At 38.1% G+C, this 18,811-nt stretch overlaps 1 protein-coding gene across 2 annotated transcripts in view; it reads right to left on the bottom strand.

The window, feature by feature from the left end:
- The window catches only part of MAPK14 (mitogen-activated protein kinase 14), a 37,448-nt gene extending 20,831 nt beyond the window's left edge, over window positions 1–16,617 (bottom strand). Inside the window, exons 1-3 of one of the 2 annotated variants that reach the window (XM_060773183.2) lie at window positions 16,043–16,617; window positions 7,894–8,023; window positions 1,337–1,395 (exon numbers count right to left, since the gene is read on the bottom strand). In XM_060773183.2, the coding sequence (XP_060629166.1) occupies window positions 1,337–1,395; window positions 7,894–8,023; window positions 16,043–16,158 (305 nt within the window). In that variant the 5' untranslated portion in view covers window positions 16,159–16,617. The remainder of the gene's footprint in view (window positions 1–1,336; window positions 1,396–7,893; window positions 8,024–16,042) is intronic. The other variant, XM_060773182.2, reaches the window with a different exon arrangement.
- Between the last annotated feature and the right edge of the window lie 2,194 nt (window positions 16,618–18,811).

Below are 18,811 nucleotides of genomic sequence, written 5' to 3'. Positions count from 1 at the left end.
AAACCCTAGTGTTTTACTTAGCTACTTATATACAAAAGTCTCTTAAAACAACAATATTCACCTGCATTTAAAACATATTCAAACTCTAAATCTATGTGAATAACTCAGGCCATATAATAATTAAAAATGTTTCTATAAAAACTGAATTATAGAACCATTCAGTTCTAATGGTAGAAGCTATCTGAACTGGACACAATATTGCTTCACAGCTCTTGAGTTGTAAAGGTACTGCTATGCAGCATATTTGATTTAGTCTAGTAGGAAACTTTAAAAAGAAATAATAGTAAGCCAATTTTGAACAATGCAAGATTTAGTTTACATTGTTACTATATGAAGGTGTTTTACGAGCTGTGAGTCTCAGGATATGTAGTGCATGACAGGACACAAAGTTCAGATGAGTGAAAAGTGGAAGAAATTTATTGTGACCACTAGCTTTAATAAAGTGCAGTAAATTCCTGACATATAGAATGTCAGAATTATACTTACAGTGTACTGATATAGTTGCATGGGGCAGATTTGTCATAGAAAGCTGGCTCAAAACACTACAAATGTAGCTGTCAATTGTTTCTTTAATGCACATACAGAAATAGCAAATATTCATATTATATTTATATTTGATAGTGTAAATGACCTACCCTCGATCGTATGTACCACAAAAACAGACTGAAGAAGTTCTTTGCGAGCTTTCCATGTAAACAATGAAGAGATGTAAAAGCCTATATACCTCAATAACTGCAGTTTCTGAAAAGGTAACAGTACATTTACCCTATATATTCATATACCCTATACACTCATATACAAGGCTTTGTCAAAAAGTCAATCCTGGGTTGACTTATCCACAGGTCAATGTGATTACAGTATTATAACTCTTATCAAAAAAATAAATCATCCCCTTCTCTGAGTAGAGTGGTGAAAGATAACCGTTTAGTTCATCATGAGAGAACCTAAAAGCAGCAATGAACCCTTCTACTCTCTCCATCATAGTGTCACTTCCGACAGTTTTTAATACCCAGATGGGGAAATGGCAGCAGCATCCAGGTGCAGCTAGCCGCTCTTTCTTCTCTCCACAAAATGACCCTTGACTTATTCACAGGTCATATTAAAATTCGTAACTTTGGTCCCAAAACCTGCCCTCAACATATACATGAATTTGACTTATACATGCATATATACAATAATTTTTCTTCAATATATCAAACCCCATGACAGAATAAAACCTCTCTAAATTGAATACGTAGATCTATCACAATTGACAAAGGCTTTACAGTGAGATTGCAAACGTATTCCAACAACAAATTTTAAAATATTTGCAATGCAGTTTCAAAGTTCTACGTACACATCATTGAATTCCTCTAGCGATTTTGCAGGTGTAAAAACATCTAGAAGACCAATAACCTGTAAAGGGGGAAAAAAAACATCTATGAAGAATTGCAAACATTAATCTGGCCTTTTCCAACGCAAGTGTGTACACTATTAATACAGCAGTGCCTGTTGTGTTACCACATTAATAGAACTCCTCTGTATACAAAGAAGCAAACTGACAGCAATTTCTTTAAATTAGATCAGTGTCAGATATCTTGAAATGTGATCAGTGTGAGCTATATGCAAGAAAATTCAAAGAGATGTGTTGTAAGCAGTCTCTTCATGTTTCATCTCAGGTTCATTGTTTTCAGTAGAAGCTGTTTTTCTTAATTCAAAGAATTAATACTATTGAAAAAAACAAGTGGTGCAATTATTTCAATAAACCTTTATTATGCTGAAGTCAGTAGCAGCCACTAGTGGGAACCCACTGTAAGGCAATTAAGGTGGGAAGGAAGCAGAAAATGCCATCAGATAAATTCTTTTTTTTTTTCTCGTTTTCCCATAAATCGTAAGAACAATTTTTCATGTCTCTAGTTCTTTACATTGCTTTATTCTTACCAAGGTTATTTTGCTTTAATCAAATCTGTCATTACTTTGTTATATTTTATGTTGTGATGTGTACTTCACACAAGAAAAATGGTTATGACAGTTTAAAAATCTAAGAAATGCATACTCATACCATTATCTGTGGTAAACCAGCACTGGGAGAAAACGCTGAACTCGGTCTGGAACTCTTTGCTTACATAGCACTGAGGCATGCCACAGACTTTATTGTTGTCACCCAACAAATCTTATTAAGGGTGTGCTTTCCCCTCTTGCCCACTGCCCTTCTGAGGTAGTAATAGCTACCAAAGTTCTATTTCATTGTTTTCCATTAGTGCTGAAGTATCTATATAAATAAAAATGTAATGTTCGTTTGTGGGATTACTCAAAAACCACTGGACGAATTGATAATACAGCTATCAGGCCAACGAGTGACCATCACTCATAAAGCATTGAAAAACACAGCAGAAGAGACTTAAAAAGCCAAAAAACAAAAAATACATTACAATGCATGCACAAAACCACCTATATACACAAAAATACATATATACACATATACACAAATATATACACACATACTCATATATATATATATATATATACACACACACACATACACACATACACACACACACAAAACACATATACACAGACTGGCCCACAGCAATGCGTGGCAGGAAACGGCTAGTAGAAAATATATCTTTTTAGAAAATAAATGAATTTCTATTTACAAAGTTTTGTGATGTAATTTCTTGGTCACACAAAGCATTGTTTCATGCTTATTTTGAGTCAACTCCCATCCCTACATGGGAGTTACACCACCACAAAGGACCAGGTATTACAGTTGATAAGCATGACATACCAATAGGTATGCTATTAGATCTGTGTTTGTCACAGAGGTGCAAACTGGCAGGGGTATGCACACACGTGTGTACATGCTTTCAAGTCGACTGCCAACTTATGGCAAAGGATACTCAGTGGTGGTTTTGTCAGTACAGACAACCCCCAAATTACAGACATCCGACTAATAAACAGCTCATCGTTAAGACAACAGGAAGTGAGAAAAATCTACCCCTAGGAAGGAAAATCCACTTCTGAAAGAGTTATCATGGGGGAAAGGTGTCTCCACTGAAGCTTTATCACTAATCCTTGTTTCTACTGATTTTTTCAAAATCCAATGATCATAGGGACAGAAATTGGGGTAAAATCTTCTGAACAGGGGCACAGACAGCAAAACAAACACCTTTCCCCATGATTGCATATATGAGGAAAATGAGTGAAGCATTATGGTGACTCAAAAGGAGAGGAAGCTGGTGTTTAGCAACTGAGAGAAACTTCTGTGAAGTATGTAGGGAAAGGGATGAAAGTCAATGCTTTATTATTATTATTTATTTATTTATCGTGTCATCAGCAACCATTGTATTACAATTCTAACAGAGCAAAACAAACACAGAGATTAAAAAGAAAAAGAAAAAAAAGAAAGAAAAAACCACACAGATTTTGCAAATTTGGTATTTGGTTAAATGTCCTTTGACCAGTATCTGGCCACTTGGAGTGCCTCTGGGGTTGCCGCAAGAAGGTCCTCCATTGTGCATTTGGCAGGGCTCAGGGTGCATTGCAGCAGGTGGTCAGTGGTTTGTTCTTCTCCGCACTCGCATGCCGAGGATTCCACCCTGTAGCCCCATTTCTTAAGATTGGCTCTGCATCTCGTGGTGCCAGAGCGCAATCTGTTCAGCGCCTTCCAAGTCACCCAGTCTTCTGAGTGCCCAGAGGGGAGTCTCTCATCTGGTATCACCCATGAATTGAGGTGTTGGGTTTGGGCCTGCCACTTTTGGACTCTCGCTTGCTGGGGTGTTCCAGCGAGTGTCTCTGTAGATCTAAGAAAACTATATCTTGATTTAAGTCGTTGACGTGCTGGCTGATACCCAAGCAGGGGATGAGCTGGAGATCACAACCAGACACAGTGAAGACATCTGCCCTTGCGCTATGCTACTCTGCTGCTGAGTATGCATGCCCAGTGTGGAACACATCTCACCACACTAAAACAGTAGATGTGGCTCTTAATGAGACATGCCGCATTATCACAGGGTGTCTGCGACCCACACCACTGGAGAAATTACACTGCTTAGCCGGTATTGCACCACCTGACATCCGCCGGGAAGTAGCAGCCAATAGTGAAAGGACCAAGGCAGAGACATCTCCAGCTCATCCCCTGTTTGGGTATCAGCCAGCACGTCAACGACTTAAATCAAGACATTATTATTATTATTATTATTATTATTATTATTATTATTATTATTTTCGGAAACAGGTGGTGAAGGGGAAGTTACAGTAAGAACTAATGGGTTTGGTACAATATTTGTGCCCACTGACACGAGTTTCCCTTCCTGGAAACGCTTCAGGGATTGGCAGCTGATAACTTCTGAATTCCTATCAGTCAATCCAGTTTGAATAGCACTGATCTATATGGAGAAGGTATGCTAAGAATTTTAAGTACATTTTGTAACAAAAGACCTATACTGCAATTATATACTTCTGAAAACAAAGGAATTTTTATTCTTATAAAGTACATTTAAAAATAAATAAATAAATATTGATTTGTTTCAAATGGCAAGCATTCTGTATTGACTAGAAGTATAGTCAGATACCATACTAAAGACAGATGAAATAAGGATCCAGGGGTCCTTCAGCAAGCTTTACAGGGAGAAAGTGCTATGAGGAACTGAGTCTTGTCTGTGATATCAGTCAAATACCAAAGAGAAAATAAAACATTGCTTAGAGATCATAAAAAGGAATCCATGGCTAGAATTGTTACTCTGGTTGGTATAAAGTGGAAATGCAACTCCCACCACTTCATTTCTCATAATAGAAGACTGTTGGTGAACGTGCCTTGGGAAAGCATAAATCTTAGGCTTATTGCAAATAGGAATTGTCATGATAAATTGTGGTAGTGGTAGGAATTAATTAAAATCAGTTAGATTATCAATTAAGGAGAATTTTTCTGATAAAAGAGAGCCTAAATTTATTTTAAAAATGTGACTGACTTAAGTTGGAATTTCAGCATTCATTTAATTGCAGAACTAATTTATTGATTTAATTACTAAAGAAGAGATTCTGCTAAGAAGTCATCAAATTTTACTTTTTTAACCTAGTTCTTTATTGTAAATTAAGTTCTCTTGTACTTCTTGCCTTTGCTAATTCAGCAGAGGGGACTAAGGAGTAAGCCAAATATACTCAAGTGCAATTCCAGCAAGATAAATTGTGTTAAGAGTGTTTGAATAGATTCAGTAACTCATCCTTTCCCATATCTGAACATAATGAATGATCCATATTACTGAAACCAGACACTTCTTTATATATACAAAACCAGGTCTTCGGAAAGTTGCAGAAAATTTTGAAATCCATGTGAAATAACAACTAAAAACAAAGGAGGAGTGGAATAAAATCATGGGTGGTTTAAAGTTGAATGTCAGTGTCAATATAAATGTAACTATTTTCTTCACTTCTAGCGGAAATCAATTGAAACGTGAAGACATTAACAATTTTCTATAACTTGTCTATTTCTGAATTATTTACTGTGACAGTGATCATTAATGCACACATTGTAATAAACTACCCATACAGAAATTGTTACTGAATTCTTAGTGGGAGGGAAGACAAGGTTCTACAATGCATAACATGCAACCTTTTGCCATGGCCCCTCATCTACCATCTATCTCACTAGCAGATTTTCTTCCTCTACTCTTACCTTGTCTTTGCTTTCTCCCAACACAAACCATACAATTATGATCTCAATCCAAGATCCAACTGTGCTAAAAAAAACATAACTAAGAAACTCTAATGAGAGCAAAGAACATTGCTGACAAAGTAATTGCTTTGTGAAACCATTGAAAGGCTAGCTTCCTGGAAGAATCTTAAAGTTTTTCAACATTTATAAGATTAGATATCATATGTTAAATACAGTAGCACAATGAAAATAATGATGAGTAAGTACAATTAGAGAATTCTACCAAAATTATAATAATCAATTTTTTTATCAGGAAATCTCATCTTCTCTGAAACTAGAAGGAGAAATTGATGTATTTTGAAGCACCTGCCTCAATATACAGTATATTTTAAAATGTCTAATGCATTACTCCTCCAAAGACAAGAAAGAGTTAAGTAATATAAATAAAAATATTAAGTTACAACTCAGCTAATTAGAATAGTTTAACATAAGCCTGCTCATGGCATTAAAAAGGAGTGCACAATCCAATTATTCACCACAGCAAAAACATGCTGGAAACAATTTTGATCTGGCATAAAATGCATCTAAAGGTTGAATTCCACAATCTAGATTTTAGGACCAAAAAGGCTTTCTCCTATATACTTGTCAGTCACATCTTTGACTGAGGAAGAACACAAGCAGGTGAAGAAGCCAAAACTTTGCTGCAATTCAAGTTTTGGCATTTTGCCAAAACTTTACTGTAATTCAATGGATGTTTCTTTACACCACCACTACTACCACCACCACAACAACCAGGCTTTAAGAATTCAGTGCTGATATAACTATCTGCAAAAAAGAAAAAAATCCTTACAAGTAGGTAGTATACTATCTAGAAACTAGATACAAAGCAAAGGCTGCTATAGCAGTTCAGCACAGCTTTAATTCCATTGATTTGAGAGACTTTAAAGGAAGGGCCCTTGCACACAGCCCTATATCCCAGAATATTGAAGTAGAAAATCCTACATTATCTGGGTGTAGACTCAATAACCCATTTCAAAGCAGATGTGGGATTTTCTGTCCTGATATTCTGTGATAAAGGGCTATGTGGAAGGGCCCGAAGATTATCAGATGCTTTTCACAAAATGGTAAACCTGCTCTCTCCACACCTTTTTGTTAGCATGCTTAAAGACATATTTTAGTTTTAAAAAAAAAGAATGTTTGTGCCAACATTTTATTTTAAAACTTTGAAAGAGTTATACAGTCACATTCATTTGAAAATTGCAGAACTGGTGAAGTTAGGACTATGGAAGACAAGTGAATAAATTAAATATTCTAATCAATGCATATACCATTTTTATACAGGTTTTTTTTTTTACGAAGGCAACCAAACAGAGCAGTTAGGAATAAAAGAGCAAAAGAGGAAGAACTGTTTTTGTAATACAGGGTTAGTCAAAATGCATAGGCCAATAAGCCATTCAATTGAATGGCTTATTGGCCTATGCATTTTGACTAACCCTGTACTATTATTGTGATATTACTGAAACAATCTAATGCTATGCAATATTTTGCAATTGTTCCTGGGGCTGAAGATTCTACTATTCACTCATTACTTCCAAAAGGTCTGAATCCATCTCGTCAATTCCTTGAGAAAATCCTAAAATCTGAAGATCTACAAGATTTCTCTAAAACCAATATCTGTAATTGAAAAAATACTAGAAGATATGTAACTTTCATTGCACAGGAGACAAGAAACAAAACCTAAATAGAAGGCAGAAATTCCTGAAAGAAATTATTGTTGACTATTAAGAATGTAAATTTTCACCAGCCTTTAATATGAATGAAGAACTGACATTTAGAATAACACTATGTAACAAATTTTGAAAAATTTTTTGTTCCTGGTTTGAAAATGTTGTTTCCTGTTTAATTATGTGGTACTTACTTTTAAAGTAGTTGTTATAGTCTAGAAACCTCGTTTGTGCGACTGCCACAAGCTATGTTGAAGAACTGGTTGAGACTCTAAGAGATATTCATTATAAAACTTTAGCAACATGTGCTGCAAGTTTTTACTGTTTAATAATTTTTTCTATGTTTCTATGACTCAATTAGGAAATGACATTTATAACCCAGGAACAAAAATCGTATTACCTAGCAGAATTCATTACTTCCCCTGATTCTTTGTATCTTTCGGTACTAAAATTTAGTACAATCACCACCTATCCTTTAGCATAGTTTGGGATTCTATCCCCTGTAAACCTGAGTTAACAAAATGTAAACAAACTTACATTTTCATGCTTCATATGCTTAAGCAAACGTAGTTCACGATAAGTCCTTTTGGCATGTATGATGGACTGAAATGGTCTGGACAATTTCTTCACAGCCACACGCAAGCCAGTTTTCGTATCAAAGGCGGAGCTGCAAAAGAATAGTATAAACCATTCAGTATTTAGAATGCATATCAGAACTGAAATGTGATTTCTCTGTGAAAATTAACAGGTATCTTTGTCATTCAAAGAATATAATTTTGAATCTCTGTTTAGGGAAAAATAAGCTACTGAATGAAGGAGCTAACCCAATGTTCAGAAACTAGATTTAAATAAATCATTAGAAAAGTGTTAAGTATATATTGATAAATTTTATGAGCATAACTGGATTTACATATGAAGTATGGCATATTTTGCAATAATGTAGTGACTCACAACAAGAGATAGACCAATAACTTTCTGCAACTTCCTTGAACATTTCAGCCCCAACATTCATGTATTGCAACATTTCAGCAGCAAGAACATTTACATCCTGATCTGAGCATGTGGAAACACATAAGGCATACCTCTCACCAAGCCATTTGTAGAAATATATATCCTAGAAGCTGTTGGGCTGGGTTATGTACTAAGAGATGTTTTAATAGCTCTTGCATTGTAACTCTTCAATAACTTGGAAGGCATATGGTAGAGCGGTTATTATGAAAAGTATGAATGTACATGTTCCATAATTGACTATGGCTTCTAATCTGATTGGCTTTGTCATAGAAAACTGTAGACTCCTCATCCCAATAATATTAGCACTAATGAGCATTATGGTGACTCTCGTGGAAATCCATCCAACAAGGTCAATAATTAAATATGCACACATTTTTTCTAGAATGGTATTATTTTTGTATGTAAAAAGAAAGAAATCATATCTTTGCCAAAAGAAAAGAAAAGAAAAAGGATGACTGCATTGGTTCCACTGTTGATAAAATAAATTATCAGAAGCTGCTTCCAATTTAAACCAATCCACTGACATATGTGACGTAAGAGGAAGAACTGTAACTAGAAATAATTTAAAGCAGATTGGTTCAACCCATGGACCACATTCATAATCTAGGATGGTTATGAATGAGGCCCAACACAAAATTGTAAATTTACTGAAAACATTTTTTTGTGATTATTTTTGTAACTTGATCATGTGGTTCTTGAGCACAAACTTTATAGACAACAGTTGAACGGAATGGAAGAATCGATGTATGTTACAACCACAAATATAAGAGTATTAGTCACAATTTGCATTATAACTGCAAATTGTTTAGCCAGAATAAACAAAAAATTGTTAAGATTAATGAAATAAAGAGCAAGACAACTCTGTTGCAATGTTGCAGAAAATAAATTGTGAAAAATAATTCTAATGTGCATTGTGTACTAAGCATAGCGCAGTCACACAGCAAACTCCCTATTTATAAACATCAGTTTTATTGAGGTGTGCAGCCCAAGAAAATTCTTATTCCAGTGTGGCCCAGGGAAATCAAAAAATGGGACAACCTTGAATAAAAGCATAAAGCCTCTCTACAAGTGTCTCCTATCAAATTTCTAAAATTTAGTTCCACTGATAAAAAGGCCACTGAACACTATAATTTTTCATTACTCAAATAATAATAATTAAGCCTCTCTCAACTCCACTGGAACCTGCTATCACTCCAGAAGAAATCCAAAATTGTTGGATTCCAGCCTAACAATTTTATTAGGCTTGCATGAATACAATTCGCAAAAAACACACCTGTCATCCTTATACACTTTAAAACAAGTGCTGCACAATGTTTCAGAATGGAACCCAAATTTTTGGGAGATTTACTAAATTACAAAGAGGAATATTACCTCACACTTGAAAACAAATACATTTTATATACCCCTAGGTCAGTGGTTCTCAATCCTAACAGCTGTTAAACTGGCTGGGATTTCAGGGAGTTGTAGTCCAAAACACTTGGGGACCCACAGGTTGAGAACAACTGCCCTAGGCCCTAAAAATTCAAAATAATCTAAATTAAGTTTGAATGGAAAGTAAATACAAGTCATTGCAGCGAGCTATACCACATAGAGGAACAAGTTGGGTTTCTTTTTACTTTGTTGCTGAAATGAATTCCAGAACTGTTTAATCAGATTGGGTAGCATTTAGTTCCCTTTTATCCAAAAGTAAGTATCTAATCATTCTATGTTTTAATATAGAACTGAGAAGATGCATTTTCTCTCTATCTATCCAAGAAAAACTGCAATGTTCAGGCTAGATATTACTCTGTTCTCCACAAAATATACTTTATATAGTGATTTCAACCGTCTTCCAGAACCAAACAAGGAAAGTGGGATGTGTGAAGTTTATTTTTCCAGAACAACAGACAAACTGTTTCTGCAAGGTACAAGTAAAAGGATAATTCAATATTACATGAATGGATTTCCACTTTTACAAACTGAACTTCCTTTTTATCAACTCTGTTTAACTAAATTACAGTTACACTTCCAAGATATCCATAAAAGTTATTCAATGAGCAAGTAACAAAAGAAATCAACACATTAGTTAAATGTGGAATCCAAACATATAGGATTTCTATTTAACTGTCAAGCTAATATTATTTTGCAAGAAAAACTTAATATGCAATAGGGAAACCCGATTTAAATGAATTTTGCCTCTTAAGAGATTTAAATGCATTAAGACAGAGATTTGAATAAAAAGGTGCTTTAAATAGTTCAGATCACAAAGTTGGATATCTGAAAGAACTGAGATACATAATGACGTGATGCTGTGTATACAGTGGGACTTTTGTTCGGGGCTGCAGTCAGCTTGAAATTGGAATCTTAAAGAACAGTTTAAATAGGACTGTTGAGTTTAAGAAAAGGAAACTATTTTTTCCCCTCTTTGCTCCTACCTGAGGCCCTCCTCTGCTATATTGTGTAATCCCGGAGTAAGGTCCCAGTGCCACTTTTATACATCAGCATTTTATAACTGAAGTGTTTCTGGAAATTGGAAAAGGGATGCTTCTTTTACCCAAGAGCATCTCTGTACAGTGCATACATGTGTGCAGTATTTTATTTTGGTTACAGAGCACAGGGTATCATCTTTTTAATTCAAGACGAAGATAATCATACAGCAAACCTATTATGAGAATGAATATATGGAATAGCAAAGGAAAAATAAGAGAAAATCCCTGTCCAAATTGTGAAAGCAGGGCATGAAATGGCTTGTTAATATTTTGCAGTCGCATAACTAGAATTAGAGGACCTAAAGATGGTGTTGCACATGCTCAATGTTGGACTTCTATAATGTGTTTTACATTGAGCTACCTCTGTACCAAGTTCAGAAACTCCAATTAGTTCAATACATGGCAACCAGAATAACTACAGGAACATCTAGGAATGAGCATATCACACCCATACTAGTTACTCTACTGGTTGCCAATTAGTTTCTGGGCAAAGTACAAAGTGTTGGTTTTGACCTTTAAAGTCCTACATAGTTTGTGTCCAGGTTGCCTACAGGATTGCCTTCTCCCATGCAATATACTTTGGACACTGAGGTCCTCTGGGGGATGGCTACTCCAGTCAGCCAGAACCCAATTGGCAAAAAATCACCCAGAGGATCTTTTCATCAGCTGCTCCAAGACTGTGGGATGACCTGCTGGAAGAGATTCTGACAGTTAATTCAGATGTCAGAATTCAAAACTCTACTGAAGACCTATTTCTTCCAGCTGTCCTACCTAGTTAATTTTAACTGCATTTTATCAGTGAATTCTAGCCTGCATTTTAACTGTTATTTGTATTTTAATAGTCTTGTGCTTTTATCTCTCTGTTTTGACCCTGTTGAACCCTGCCTCGAGCTGGGAGGAGAGGTGGGTAATTATTATTATTATTATTATTATTATTATTACAATTATTATTACAGAGTAATTGTACATGCCTACTTGAGAATCAGGCTACAATCGTATGTGGATTTACCCAGGTGTAAACCCCATTTAACTCAATGGAGATTATATCTAAATAGATATATAGAAGATCACACTGTCAAGAATCTTCTCCCAAAACTCAAATTGTTAGTAGGCTCTCTCACTGCTAAATCAAGAAATATCATCACCTTATTCTATGGAAATCTATAACATAATTTAATAGGCAATAAGTGAAATGCTGCTGTCTACAAAAAAGTCAAAGAATGCTAACAGTCTTGTTTAATATAGGAGATATAATATCTAAATTTTAAAAATATCAGGCCTACATGGCTACAGAAGAATAAATGAAACATGAACCTTTGTTTTTGACATTAAACAATATATGTGTGATGTTTTGCAAAGCTTTAACATAGACTTCTGACCAACCAATCAGACTACACAATTTATAGAAATACACCAAACACATTTTGTTCCCTAGGAATTTGACTACCTTCAACTTGCAATAATTAAATAACATTTTGCACTTATACATACTAATACTTTTAGAAATATTTGTATTTGCATATATTGTTAGAAGAATGTGCATATAGAACAATCCATTAAAAAAAAACTAACTCAAATGGACAATGATTTAGTCAAACTGTGTTTAGCTTGATCAGTGTTCATGCAGATTTATGCCAAATCTTTAAAAAATTGAAAAAATGGTATTTGGAAATTATTCTGATGTCCTCTCCTCAGAAACAGTGTGGGAAGAGCTGTGAAATCACTTCACCAGCAATCTGTGGTACTGTTTGCATCGCTGCAAAACATAAGCGGTTTGCCAGGGTGATGTCACCTGAATGTTTCAGTGCTGTTTGCTAATTTCTAGACTACAGCTTCTAGAAGGTACCCAAGATTATACTGAAAATATACAAGAACATCTCCTGATCTACCCTTTGTGTGTGACAATGCCACTTAAACATGAAGTCATCTTGTGCTCTGTGACTAATACAAGTTCCTTTTTTAAGCTGAAGATTTACCAGGTGTACTATACCTCCTTATGTAATCGATGTTTTATTTACCGTACTTTCAATCCAGCATCACATAACCACCATATTATATGCACAGAACATTCTTAGCATAGCATCACAGAGGACGGTCTGTATACATACTAACATTTAAAATACTAGTGCCATTAGGGTTTGTTTTTGGTTTTTTTTTTTGTATATTTAAGCTTTTCTTCTTCCTCCAGAAACTACCACTCTACCAAAAGCAGTAATAATACCAAATAGCTATGGGTGATGCTTGTTGCATTACCAGCAGCTGCCTCACAAGTTCCTTTTCTACTAGATTATGAAACCTCACATCAGCTAGTTACTCAATCTCTCCAGTACACACCCTCGTTGGTTTTAAGGAAAAGGCTGTATTGCTCTCAATGCAACAAGCTAGTTCAAACAGTTTGTGCTATAATGCAGTGATTCCCAACTTTTCACCCTCCAGGTGTATTAGACCTCAATTCCCAGAATTCCTGACAGTTGGCCAAAGCTAGTTAGGACTTCTGGAGGGCCTGGAGAACCAAAGGTTCAGAACTATTGATAATAATGCATCCCTTAGGATGAACAGCTACATTCAAGATCCTAGGCTAGTGATCCTAGGCTAGTTACTTTCAGCCTAATTTACTCTGAACTTTTTCCAGTGTGTGCATGTGTACAGGCAGGAGATTATGTACATCACAGACTAAGGATGAACCTACAAAGTTGAATTAATGCGTCTGACACTGCTTAACTGTTGGATTAATGCAATGTGATCATGGGGGCTGAAATTTTACAAGGTCTTTAGCCTTCTCTGCCAAAGAGTGCTGGTGCATCACCAAACTACAGATCCCAGTATTCCATATTATTGAGCAAAGGAAATTAAAGCTGTGTCAAACTTCATTAATTCTGAAGTGTAGATGCAATGTAAGATAAACATAATAAGGCTGGCCTCAATGCCTTCTGTCACGAAGACATGGAAACTTTAGTATGAGCAATATCATGCAGTAAGAGAAAGCAACAAAATTTGACCCCAATTAGCCAAAATGTTTGGAACCAAGAGTGATTGAAATTTTGGAGGATTCTGGAATTCAAAATAAGGGAAACTCAATATACATTGGGCTGGCAAAAGAACAAGAATGAAAGTCGATATAATGCCGGAGTAGCTTCTAAAATGCCAAGCCTCTTTATACCCCTTGCAATCTCAAAAAAAAAACCAACCTTGAACAATTATGAAACAACTCCTTTTTGCCAAAGGCTGCCTCCTCAGCACCAAAAGCTAGTGGGGTGCATGCAAAGACAGAACCGAAGGGGTCAAGGAGGTTTGCAGGAGAGACGCGCGAACTGCAGCAGATACTGTGACAGTGCACAATGCACCTGCGTAGAGGCGGCATCGCCAGCCAGCCAGCTTTTGCACAGGAGAGGAGCTGAATGCTGTTTGACACCAATTTAGCTGCCTTGGCTCAATGCTATGGAATGCACGATTTTGCAGATATGGCTGGACCCCCAGGATTCGACAGCATTGAGCCATGGTTAAACTGGTATCAAACTGTGCTGATTCTGCAGCGTAGATGTACTCTCAGTCAGGATGTTGAATTAATGCACTTTGTCAGTGCTTTAACTGCCATGGCTCAGTGCTATGGAATCCTATTTATTTACTTATTTATGACATTTACATGCCACCCTCCTCACCCCAAAGGGGACTCAGAGCAGCTTACAAGTTATATGTACATACAATGTATTACATCATTAGCACAGCACAATATTAGTATTACATGTTACTATATTGTATTATACCACTATGCTGTAATATTACATGTAATATGGAATATAAAATTATTATATTGTATTATTAGTATTATATTACATTGTAATATTATCAATAATATATGTATATACAATATATAATATTAGCACAGCACAATATTAGTATTATATATTACTATACTGTACTATACCACCATACTGCAGTATTACATGTAATATGAAATATAAATTATTACACTGTATTATTAGTATTATTTTGTATTACATTATAATATTATCAATAACATATGTCTATACAATATATTATATTATTGGCACAGCACAATATAGTATTAAATATTACAATATTGTACTGTATTTCTAAACTGTAATATTATTAGTAATATAAAGTATATGATAATTGGGTTGTTGTAGGTTTTTCGGGCTATATGGCCATGTTCCAGAAGCATTCTCTCCTGATGTTTTGCCTGCATCTGTATTTTGATTTTGTAAACTGATTTAATGTATTTTCAAAGGCTTTCATGGCCGGAATCACTGGGTTGTTGTAGGTATTTCGGGCTATGTCGCCATGTTCTAGAAGCATTCTCTCCTGACGTTTTGCCTGCATCTATGGCAAGCATCCTCACAGGTTGTTATTGTTATTTTGCCTGTGCTACTTGTAATTTTTACATTGTTATGTATGCGTATGTTTTATGTTAATATGATGTTATTGTTATTGTTTGCATTTTCGGTTTGTGTTTTGGTTTTTTTTTCTTTATTGTAATTGTTGTTTGGGCTTGGCCTCATGTAAGCCGCTCCGAGTCCCCATCGGGGAGATGGTGGCGAGGTATAAGTAAAGATAATTATTATTATTATTATTATTGTGAAATCTGACCTCACTACCTCTGAGGATGCTTGCCATAGATGCAGGCAAAACGTCAGGAGAGAATGCTTCTAGAACATGGCCATATAGCCCGAAAAACCTACAACAATCCAGTGATTATTATTATTTTAATGAAATAAATTACGCCAATGGCCAGAGGTCTGGAGGAGCCCAGCAGCAGCCACCAGTACTCGGGAGACTCTCCAAGCCCCCATAACCCTAAATATTATTATTATTATTATTAAACTTTATTTGTACCCCGCTAGCATATCCCGAAGGACTCGATGCGGCTTACAAAGGCCAAGGCCTCAACACACAATATAACAATACAAAACCTAAAGCAAATAATCCCAGCCATGAAAGACTTGGCCAATATATGATTTTTATATTGTATTATTACGAATATATTGTAATCCTAGGAGCCTTCAGCCATCTCTGCCAAAGAGATGCTAACTCATCGAATTAGAACTCCCAATACTCCACAGCACTGAGACAGGGCAACTGCAGGGGTGTCAAACTGCAGATGCGGCCAAGGCGGTCTGCCTTGAACGTGTGACCCTGAGGCTCTGTTAAGGAGCTCCCTCCCTTTTCGACGAAGGGTTGCCACTCACCAGACCGAGCCGTAGGCCCCGGAGCCCACCGGCGAGAGGTTCTGGTACCGCTCGGGGACCTCCCAGATGGTCTTGTTCAGCTCCTGCCGGTAGAACTTGGGCCGCTCGTGGGTCATCGCGACCCCGGGCCCGCCCCGCCCAGCGCGGCCTGGAGGGAGGGAGACCCTCGCACGGGACCCTTGGCTCCGCCCCCTTCAGAGGGGAGGGGGGAAAGGGGAGGGGTCTCTCCGTCACTCACTCACTCACACACACACACACTCTCTCTCTCTGTGCTGCGCGCGCGCCCAACCGCCGCCTCAGCTGGCCCGGACGCCTCGTGCCGCTGCAGGGGAAACACGGGGCGCCTCTTTCCTTGGGAACTGCTTTTAGGGACCCCCTCACCCCACCCCCTGCAAAAAGCCTTCCCCCCTCAGCGTAAGGAGGCTTGCGGTCGCCCTGGAAGAAGCCCGCTTCAGCCCCGCAACGACGAGGACTCGCCCGCGCCTGACTTCTCCCGACCTCCCCTTCTTCCTTAGATGCCAGAACCAATCGATCGCGGAGGTCTCGCGAGACTTCCGGGAGATGGATGGAAAAAAAAAAACTCCCAGCGAGATGCCCCAATATGGAACCTAGCTGGAGCGCTCTGGAATCCGCGGAGCAGCGGGAAGGTCTCGCGAGAGCCTGAAGGCAGCGAGAAGAAAAGGCGAAAGAAGGCGGAGCTTGAGAACAGGAAGGATGAGATTTTGTGACAGCTCCAGCTGGTCTGTCTCTCTCTCTCTCTCTCTCTACACCAGTGTTTCTCTACCTTTCTAGTCCAGGACCCCTTTAATACAGTTCCTCCTGTTGTGGTGACTCCCAATCACAAAATTATTTTGGTTGCTATTTATTTACTTACTAGCCGTCCCCTGCCACACGTTGCTGTGGCCCACATGGGGGTTGTGTGTGGGAGGTTTGGCCCAATTCTATCGTTGGTGGGGTTCAGAATGCTCTGTGATTGTAGGTGAACTATAAATCCCAGCAACTACAACTCCCAAATGTCAAGATTCTATTTCCCCCAAACTCCACCAGTGTTCACATCTGGGCATATTGAGTATTCATGTAGAGTTTGGTCCAGATCCATCATTGCTTGTGTCCACGGTGATCTCTGGATGTAGGTGAACTACAACTCCAAAAGTAGGAGCCCCCGGTGGCGCAGTGGGTTAAACCCCTATGCCGGCAGGACTGAAGACCGACAGGTCGCAGGTTCGAATCCAGGGAGAGGCGGTTGAGCTCCCTCTATCAGCTCCAGCTCCTCATGCAGGGACATGAGAGAAGCCTCCCACAAGGATGATAAAAACATCAAATCATCCAGGCGTCCCCTGGGCAACGTCCTTGCAGACAGCCAATTCTCTCACAAGAGAAGCAACTTGCTCCTGACACGACAAAAAAAAAAAACAACAACAACAAAAAAACAAAACTCCAAAACCAAAGGACACTGCCCACCAAACCCTTCCAATATTTTCTGTTGGTCATGGAGTTCTGTGTGCCAAGTTTGGTTCAATTCCATCGTTAATGTAGTTCAGAATGCTCTTTGATTATAGGTTAACTATAAATCCCAGCAACTACAACTCCCAAATGACAAAATAATATTTTTTTGAGTGATGGCCACTCCTTGTATAGTGAGACGTTTTGTTGCCAAATTTGGTGTGATTTCGTTCACTGGTTCTTTTGTTTTTAAGGTACTCATTATGCACAGAGCATTTATATATATATAGATTTCCAGTATTTCTACCCCATCCTTCTCAACCCCTGAAGGGGGACTCAGGATGACTTAAATTTGGCACAATGTGATGCCATTAAATATAACAAAGCAATATAACAACAATTAAAACATAAATAGAACATTAAATAAAACAATAAAAACAGTATTAACCACCGTATCACCATTCCAGTCAAATTCCATATCCAAAGTTGGATGGGGTTACACTCCCCCTGAAGGCACAGGTTCGGAGCTTGGGAGTGGTTCTGGATTCATTGCTGAGCCTGGAACCCCAGGTTTTGGCGGTGGCCACGTCAACTTTTGCATAGTCAAAGCTTGTGCGCCAGCTACACCCGTACCTTGGGAAGTCTGAACTGGCTATGGTCGTCCACGCTCTGGTCACATCCCGAATAGATTACTGCAACGCACTCTACATGGGGATGTCTTTGAAGACGGTTCGGAAACCACGACTTCAATTTCTTGCTAAAACACAGGAGGGATGAAGCCGATCTACCTCGTTGTGAAGCGAGTTCCACAGGCAGAGGGCTACAGCCGAGGAGGCCCTGTCTCTCATTCCTGCCAGACGTATTTGTAATGCTGGCGGGAGCGAGAGCAGGGTCTCCCCGGATGATCTTAAACTGCAAAGCAGGACATAGAGGGAGATGCGTTCAGACAAGTAAGTTGGGCCAAAACTGCATAGAGCTTAATAGGTCAAAACCAGCACTTTGAATTGAGTTTGGAAGTGTATCGGCAGCCAATGGAGCTGGCACAACAAGGGGGTGGTGTGCTCCCTGTATGTCGCTCCAGTTAGTAATCTGGCTGCAGCCCGGTGGACTAGTTGAAGTTTCCGAACAGGCTTCAAAGGCAGCCCCGTGTAGAATGTGTTGCAGTAATCAGTTCGGGATGTAACAAGAGCGTGGACAACTATTGCCAGATCAGACTTCCCAAAGTACGGGCGCAGCTGGCACACAAGCTTTAACTGTGCAAAAGCTCCCCTGGCCACCGCTGAAACCTGGGGTTCCAGGCTCAGCAATGAATCCAGGATCACTCCC

The sequence above is a fragment of the Anolis sagrei genome, chromosome 4 (assembly GCF_037176765.1).
Source record: "Anolis sagrei isolate rAnoSag1 chromosome 4, rAnoSag1.mat, whole genome shotgun sequence".
Taxonomy (NCBI): Eukaryota; Metazoa; Chordata; class Lepidosauria; order Squamata; family Dactyloidae; genus Anolis; species Anolis sagrei.
This window is presented reverse-complemented; position numbering and strand designations above follow the sequence as displayed.